Genomic DNA, 8918 nt, shown 5'->3' with positions numbered 1-8918 from the left:
GGGGGGTTAACTACAGAGCCTAGAATGGAAAGCTGGTGTCAGAAGTGGCTAACACAGCTACACTGAGGGATGAGTTGTCGAGAGGAATAACACCAGAGCTCATCGGCCTCAGTCTGTCTGCAAATGTGTCTTCACACGGTGTCAGACTCCAGGGCGAAATGTGTAAAAACAGTAAATTGTTTTACCATTGTACGGCAAACTCAAACTTAATTTTAATCTTTGCATTTAAAAGTTAACCGGGAAGCTGTGTGCTGAGAAACTTGCATTAGCCTCAGGGTCATTAAGGGTTTCTGACACACATGGCCATCAATTTGAAAATAAAAACTCTTTTGACATTAGTTAAGTGGTATTCCAGTGTAAAAAAATAACACTTTAAAGGCTCGAGGTAGATTTTGTGCTCCAAGCTATTGACCAGATTTAACACCGATTTGGTGATTTAAAAAAATACAGATTGAGGTGAAAATACAATGAGTGGAAATGAAGTTACTACTCAGAGCCCCCTGTAACTCCAGGAAATGTAGAGCAAGGCCACACAGATTTGTGAACAAAGGCGGCAGAAAATTTGATGAGAAAATTTCCGTCTGCCTCGGTTTGTTCTGAAATTCCTTTGATGTAGGCGGTGAAAATAGTCAATAGTTTGACATTTTGAGAAACACCGTATTTGCCGTCTTGCAGAGAGTTATATGAGAAGATGGAGAGCTCTCCGTTTGATGTTGAGCTAGATTCGGTAGCCAGTTAGCCTAGCTTAGCACAAAGACATGGAAAAACAGCCAGACCAGCCCCCAGGAAGTTACAGCTTCCACATATTGCTCCCGGTAAGACGGCTAATCAGTCAGTGCTGAATACATTCAGTATTTTCCACATTGAAAAGTTATGACAAATGAAGAAACAGAAAGGTTTAGTGTGGTGTTAACTTGAGCCTTAAGTTTCCAACACGAGACTCATCTTGAACAGTATAGTTTGTTTCTTGGAGAAAAGATCACGAGGCAGGAAAAGACAAAAAAGACAACAAGAGGTTTGTGCTGATAGAATAAAAGTCTCGATTTATTTCTGTTTATCTATACATTAAACAGGTGTTCCTGAATGCAGCAAAGAGAAAACACAGAACAGGATGCTAAGCGTCAAAGATTTGCTCGCATAGCAGAGGTGTGGCCGGTTTAGCAAAGACATGTACACTCTCTATCGCATATACTTAGAACATTTTCTGTAAATGTAGGGTTGCCTCTTGGGAGGCTGAAGTAGGGTGAGGGAGTGTTTACTGCAATAGTCTTGAAATTCTTTTCACATTATCACACCATCTGGAAAAAAACTCCATACAGTAATAACCCTGTCTTTCCCCAATGATCATTGCAATGCAGTTACAACTACAGACAGGTATGTACCCAAGCAGCCCTGTATAGCTCAGTTTAATTCAACTCCATGAGTATGAAGATGTAGGAATAGTTCAGTACGGATTTGTCATGTCGCCATTGTCCCCTTTGATTCATTCAGTCTCAAGGCTGTGCTGACACATTCAAAGGTTTGAACACTCTCCTCTTATCTCTCTCCCTGGTTGGCCCTCCACCCAACAGTGATGTGGTACCAGGTGATTACAACTCTGCATAGGAATTCAACTACACACAAAACTCCCTGGACCAGAGCAAAGCTAAAAAATTGAACCGTTGTGAAACAGTCCAATAAATGGCTTAAGAGCTTCCATTAAAACCAACTGCTGTGTGTTTGAACATCACAGTAGAGAGGAGTTCCCCAGCACATTACATGTTTACAGACGTGGTGAGAGTAAGAAAAACAACTAAACAAACAAGACATTTACATACCCACAGGTAGAGCAAACTACCCCAGAACAACACTGTGGCGCAGAAAAGATTCCATTGGTGTCACTGTACGGGGTAAAAGACAATATAATGCCCTTTTTGTATGATTATGCAAACTTAACAGTGCTTTATGTGACTTTGGCTCATCGTAAGTCAATCATAAAATGTTACACTAATTTCCTTTTTTTAAACAACAGAAATTACATTTGAATTGATTAAATATCAGTTAGTGACAAAGAGATACAACTGGGGAAGATTAAAGTGGTAACTCGATAAAATCAATTATTCCAAAACTGTCCATGAAGATTGTCCGTCTCATTTTTTTGTGTGTGACACATTTCATTTGAAACCAGACAGGGCGATAGTTTATTACCAAAATGACTTCTAATGGAGCTTATTTTTCCACCATAAATACAACTTCCAATGGAATCTGGCTTCTGTAAAATAAAACATCGACTCACACAGAAGATGGTTTTGCTGAGGACCTCTTCCACCGTAATATGCTGCTCAGTCCAGGCCATTTTCTGTTATGAGTCTGGCAACCAGTGAACAGTGGAATCCTTTAAATTTATCGATCATCCGAGTGTGATCTAGTAATCATGTCCGATGTTTAGTGAAACCTGATCTAACCAGTAAAAATACATATTTCTGAAAATACACTGCAACAATGTAATATTGGTAGACAACAGGTGGTAGAAGCAGATGCATCCATTGAAAATCAGCAAGTTCTGAGGTACTTGTGAAGCTCACAGCTGAGGATATAATCACTATCTACAATATTTGGATGGATAGCATATAGTTGATACAGTAATAGCAGGAGTTATCGGTTTGTTGAAACATTTTGGCTTAAAATTTGATTAGCTGAGGGAATAGTAGCGGTTGACACACCTGAATAAAACATAGCTGTATGAGGATAAAAACATAGAAAAACAGCACCATTTGAGGTCCGATAGACAGATCAGTTCTTGAACTGTTTGCTGGTAGCACCATCAACCAGTACAAATCTCAGAATGCAATACAGAGACGCAACACAACCACTGACCAACTGCACGACATAGCAAAGAGCGAAGATATATATTCAGAGACGACCCCTCACGCAGATGCCCCTTTGCAGCAGCATGTTTAAGCAGGCAATAGAACTGATTTCTCCTAAGAATGATATTGTGTACTGAGGTGTTTTACAAGTGTTATATGCTGTACATGTTGAGAGTAACCAGGTATACCTTTTCCTATAGATTTTTAGTTTTTTTTTTAATATACACACATAGTTTACAGTCACTGACAAACAAACACCAGAGTAACAATGAGGTAGGACGGTGAAGTCAGATGAAGTAGAACCGGTTTGTGGATTGTATACAAAGTTACTGATACCTTAAGAAAAATATAGGCCCAACAATGTGTTCTTCCCATTTTTTTTTCTCATCTGAAATAAGTTTGACATTGTATCTGAGGCTCAAACCGTAATATGTTTTGTGAACACTTAGTTGTGAGAACTGCTAGATGGAGCCATTTATCTTGTTCCAACACGGTGAAGTTAGAACTGATCGCTTTCCCCCGATTCAAACTGTCAAAAAGCAACATAAAGCTCCCAGACTTCTGACGCTTTGACAGGTGTTCACAATGTAAGCCAAAACACCGAGCCACGAGGACAGGATTTACTATTATCTCGACAGATGTGCATCTTTAAATCCAGTCCATAGAAACAACAGGAGAGTAAGAAACTAGAGGTGGCACAGGTAGAGGATCACAGAGCCGGCGAGGTTACATTTCCTCCCCGGCACTACTTAAGAGTGACAAGAGTACTGGAAGGTCTGGTGTTATGTCACAAAACTAGCCGTTATCATCCACTGATGGCTCTGACAGGTTATGTCCTGGTGTATGTTACTAATATGCTGCAAAAGCCCAAACTGCTCTTCTGCGAGTGACTTGGTACATAGTCGAGAGATTGGCCTTTCCATTACAGATTAAGCCAAATCTGGGTTCAAAACATACAGTTCTTCCATACAGCTTTCATCCACCAAAGATGGTTTTAGTTAAAGGATTAGGCTTAATCGCGCTCCAGGAAACCAGCATTTGAAAAGAAGTTTCAGATGATGTAATAACTCTATTAATGCTCCATCTTAAAGCATTATTTAACCACACCCCCTTTTGGCATCAAACAACAAAGAAACAAACACAAACACGACAAAGTGTCAGAATTTCAGCATGGTTGCTTTGCACAGCAGAAATATTTTCTCTCTTTTAAACCGCATGTATTTTAAATACATGCTAGCACACAAACACCTCACATGTTGCTTTGTACAGGGATAAACAAACTGAAAAAGGAAGTTTTTTAGGAACCAAAAAATATAAAATAATAATATGTCACCATATTGGCGTCTTAAGATTCACTCGGCTCTATTACCTTGGCATGGGCCATCTTTTGTGCAAACCTCGCTGATTCCTCAGTCAGCATCCCCCTTCTTCAGCTTGATCTCAGCATTCAATACTTTGGCTTACAATTACCATTCTTTTGTAAAAAATACACAATTATCTCTATACAAGTCATTTCTATGCACAACCAGCATCTTCACACATTAAGTTAAAGCACATATTCCAGTCAGTTTGCACATTTCATAGGTAAATATCTTTAGATCGAAGAATCATGTTTTGGGCCATTTCACCATCGTGTAACTTGTGAAACACACCTCGACTAAATCAAATACTCTATAAGTATTAGTAGTACTACCTCTGAGTAGTAGTTGGGGGTATTAAATCTATTAAGCTCGTTTTGAAACATTGGTATGTCAGGGGCATATCTGACATAAATGATGTCCGAGAACTCATTCTTGCCATAGAAAACAATAAACCCAAATGTTCTAAGGTGCTTCATGATAATACAATGATTGTTAACTTTTATCTATATAGACATTAAAAAAAAAGGACAAATACCACATACATTTCTTTAAGATCGAAGAAATTGCCCAGAAGTTTAAAGTGCATTCAATGTAAATGTTTTTTGTTGATCTAACTACTGCATCTCAATTGAGCACAATGTTTTTAACGATGCAAATGATCATCTTACTGCGGTAGATCACTAGAATGTAGATCCTAAGTGAGGCTCGTTAAATAGCGAATGTTGTGAATGTAGCTGGATGTATTAAGGGAAGCCTAGTCTCACTTTGGCTAAAGGGAGATATTCTTTCATTTGTTAGTAGATTGTATTGATCTACATTTGGATACAACATCAAGCTTAAAGCCAACAGTTCATATGACAAACATGTAAGTGTAAAAAGAAACAAGAAATTGTCAGGTGACATGGAATTACAACATCAATTAGATGAACCAAAACTTGATCAGACCCTTTAAAACTGACGAGAAACTGTTTGGTTGAAAAAATAAAAAAAGGATGTTTTATGTACACTAAAATATCTCCAGAACATAAAGTAGCTTAACAAAAGGCTGATCTGAACTTTTCGAAATAACAAAAAAAACAAGACAGACAAAATGATACAGACAGAAATAAACCAACCGATAAACGAGAATCTAGAGTATGAAGAGGAGAGAGGCTTGATGGGCAGTTCTGCAGCAGATTCACAGTTAGCCACAGCTAGGTCACAGTTGAGATTTCAATCTGCAGCATTTAGTTCCAGCCTGCAGACAGCCACACAAACCATTTTGGATCAAAACAATAAAACAACGGAAGAGAAAACAAAAACAAAAAAAACACAAGAAAAAGAGGACATTTTCAAAGTTCTGATGGCATAGCTCAGAGGAAACTGTCACTGGAGCGACCTTACTTTGTTCCCCAGTGGCGTGGCTTAAAAAAAAAAAAAGCGGGGTTTATTATGGGGTTCAGCAGGCCCGGATGACTTCAAACAGCACAATAGTGTTTCAGACAGCTTTACCCACAGCTAACACTGCTTCCACATGCAAGATCACCTCGACCGTGCAGAGACTGTGCCCCGATTCTCTTCCTCGCATTGTCTGGCGCAGCGCGGCGTCTCTTAACTACAAGACGGAGGGCAGGAAGTAGCCCGGCTCAGATCAACTCAATGGGTGTGAATCACGCAGAACATATAGTACCAAGCCACCTCTCACATTCTCGCAGCAAAGTGCAGGTGAAGCGTCATCGCTTCTGCTTACTATACATATACAATCACAGCTTACTAGAAAAACCCAGGGGCATACCATCTCCTGGTGATTGCCAAATCCATTTAAGGCCTTTCTAGGCATCTACATGCCTGTACCACTAAAAACGCATTAAAACAGTCAAATTGTCCGAAAGTGACTTGTTTGATTAAGAGCAACACAAACGCTCACAACTGAAAGGTCAACATAAAAAAACAAAAATAGCACTCTATCGCCTCTACATTAGAGTTCCCATTACTTCCCATTTCACCTCTGTTAGCTTTGGTCTTTTTAATGAAACAGTTGAGATTGACCTTACGTTAAGGGCGCGCACACACTTCTAACTAATCTCTCGAAGCAACAGAATCTCTGCTGCAAAATGCAATATGGCTATCACCAATCAAGACTTGTGCATTTGAGACCTTGCCGTCTCATCTTATGCAGTAAGTACCAGAGCTGTTGTTCACACATCTAAGATCTAATGCGAGCTAGCATCATTATCTTTATACTATACTTTATCTAGGGAAATAACCTCTTACTTTTTAAAAGTTTAAGGACTCAAAACTATGTTCTGACACAGAACAATAAATCAATTTCTTCACAATTACATCATATCCTTTCTTTGACACAAATGCACACACGTCAGTAAACCATGTTCCACTGTAAAGCTTATAAAAACACTCATACCAGCTCATATCAAACTAGTTCACACTTGTTCACAATTTCTCACCGGTGGGTAAAGCTGTCTGTCAGCCAATGGGAGAACTGGGCACTGAGGAAGGTGACGGTAGCTCTGCAGGGAGCTGGGAGGGGGTCTATTTGTTTAACCAATCCAATGTGTCAAAGAATCTCTTGAAACAGTGACAAACATCCCCCAACCACCCATATCTAGTCCCCTCAATAACCTGCCGACCATGGGGAGGGGAGGGGAGGGGAGGGGGGTCAGAAGGCGCTGGCGTGACAACAGTTGATTACTACATGCCATCGTAGGTGAAGTTCTCCATCTTCACTGTCTGTCTGATGAGCAACTTGGATTCCCGCCGCTCCTCGTTCTTGATGGACTTGTTGATGTCCATTATCTTTTCACAAATGTATTTGTTCACTTTGGACAATCTCTGCGTAATCTCCGCACTGTCGGCTGTCTCTTGAGACACTCTGTCGTAGAGACACTCTGCGGAAGGAGCCAGTGTGAGCAGTCAGACTACATCAGATTCAAAATGGCTGATCTTATCTTTGTCTAGATTCTAATGAATATAATTCAATGATGAAAGAAAATCTTCACTCTGTCACAGTCTTGATTAAACAACTTTAAGTTATCTTACCTCTGACAATTTTCAGTTTGCTGGGCGACAGCGGAGGTTTGGGCAACGCGTCTTTCTTCTTTTTGGTGGCCACTCCAGTGACGCTGCGGTTCTTGAGGGTTTCTGTGCCCCAGATCATTACAGCTAGGTTCTTTGTGAACTTGGAGTCTCCCTGGGTCCGCTGCAGCTGGTGCCACTTCTCCTCCTCCACCCAGATTCCTCCACCGAGGTGCACCTGCAGAGAGGACAGAGTGCACCACATTTTAACATGTGCAACTACAGTCTCTTGTATGTGTTGTCATCTGCACAGTGCCAGAGTGTCTAATTCATTGTGACTTTTATCGGTTCAGTTTAAAACAGAGCTAGCGCGTGAGCACCATGCTCTACTCTACGGGACGGTGTCATCTACTCGTCACCTACCTAAAAAGAGCTTTACTAAAGGTCTTCAATAAAATAAATGTCCAAAACAATAAAGAAACAAACCTTTGTCACATAGAAAAATGAAAGTGGAGAGAACATGAATCTTGTCCCCAATGATTCATGTTGCTTCAGGAGCAGCAGACTTCAGAGCAGTTGTTACAGTGTCATTGTTTATAGATCACCTTTGGAGTAGGGATGGCAAATTCATCAAATCGTATTGATGTTTAAATGTTTACGCAACAAGAGAGGCCATGGTAGGTGAAGGAGACAAAAGAACAGTTGGTACCTGGAATAAAAATAACTTCTTGTCATATTTGCTTGATCTGTCTCTTTACTCAAAACGTTTTAAACAAAAACGGTCGCCTCTCTGTGTCGTCTCACACACACCTAAAACCCCGCCCGAAGCTGCCTGGTAGCTGCCAGTAGCTCCTCACAGGAGGCCGATTGGTCCACGCTCTAGCTTACCGGTCACAAACGCATTACTAGAAGCCTGACAAGATTTTGGTGCGATATGTGATGCAGCATCTCTCGCGTTATCTCGTAACATCGCGAGAATCGACTGTAGCTTTACTCTATTTGGTACCATACTTGGAGGCATGTGATTTTACTGGAAAACAACACATTTGCCGTGTATTGTTAAAATCAGATATATATTTTCCTGCGACGTCAACGCTGACCACCGACTTGCTTGATACATTTGTGTTAGGGTGCTGTGGGGTTCGAATCCAGTTTCCCCAATCTTCAACGCGACATGTCGGTGTAAAACCTAAATGAATGAGGTAGATCACAGCGTGTCGTGACGGGACACATCTTGGCCGGCTCCCGTTGAGACCGAATTACAAATCCCAAGAAGCACCACTTTCACCAACCAGGATACATAAATAAGCTCAGGCCACTGGGCTGCGTGTAGCCTGGATTACCTCCATTATGAACTTAGCCCGTAACTCTCTACACACTTCCACTGGACGTTGCATAAGCCTGCGCCAAACACTCCAAGCCGATTGCCAGGCGAGGCAGACTGCCCTGGGTTTCTAGGTGAGCTAAATTAGCAGGGGGCATATGTGACTCTCCCGCCTCTCCTCTCTTATCACTGGTAAGTCTTTAGGCTAGCATCCAAAAGGCTTTTCCCTGTGCAGCTAATGTGCTTTAGGCCCCCGGCCAGCAGACAAGCTTTTTACTGCCCTTAAGTTGGTCAAGATTGTTTTCATCCTCCCTCCCATTGCTCTCGTTTATCTCTCTCCCTCCATCCATCCATCTCTCCTCCTTCTTTTGT

The 8918-nt window shown here is 41.0% G+C and overlaps 2 protein-coding genes across 4 annotated transcripts in view; both read right to left on the bottom strand.

Moving 5' to 3' along the window:
* Window positions 1-8918, bottom strand: part of agbl4 (AGBL carboxypeptidase 4) — a 245361-nt gene that overhangs the window by 51588 nt on the left and 184855 nt on the right. The gene's annotated exons all lie outside the window — the stretch shown is intronic.
* Window positions 4979-8912, bottom strand: LOC116392418 (BEN domain-containing protein 5). The gene is made up of 2 exons (XM_031863845.1): window positions 7247-8912; window positions 4979-7095 (listed from the first exon to the last, which is right to left on the bottom strand). Exons 1-2 carry the CDS (start codon window positions 7485-7487, stop codon window positions 6899-6901), a joined length of 438 nt encoding a protein of 145 aa, XP_031719705.1. The 5' UTR covers window positions 7488-8912; the 3' UTR covers window positions 4979-6898.

Source organism: Anarrhichthys ocellatus, unplaced genomic scaffold (genome assembly GCF_004355925.1).
Source record: "Anarrhichthys ocellatus isolate YVR2014 unplaced genomic scaffold, GSC_Weel_1.0 scaffold30, whole genome shotgun sequence".
Classification (NCBI taxonomy): Eukaryota; Metazoa; Chordata; class Actinopteri; order Perciformes; family Anarhichadidae; genus Anarrhichthys; species Anarrhichthys ocellatus.
Note: the sequence above shows the minus strand (reverse complement) of the source record. Positions and strands in the feature narration are given on the sequence as shown.

Bases quoted from the DNA above. Each gene is read 5' to 3' on its own strand.
- LOC116392418 (XM_031863845.1), bottom strand. From the start codon at position 7,487: ATGTGGTGCACTCTGTCCTCTCTGCAGGTGCACCTCGGTGGAGGAATC. The intron at 7,096-7,246 runs GTAAGATAACTT...CTCCTTCCGCAG, and splicing joins CAAACTGAAAATTGTCAGAG to AGTGTCTCTACGACAGAGTG.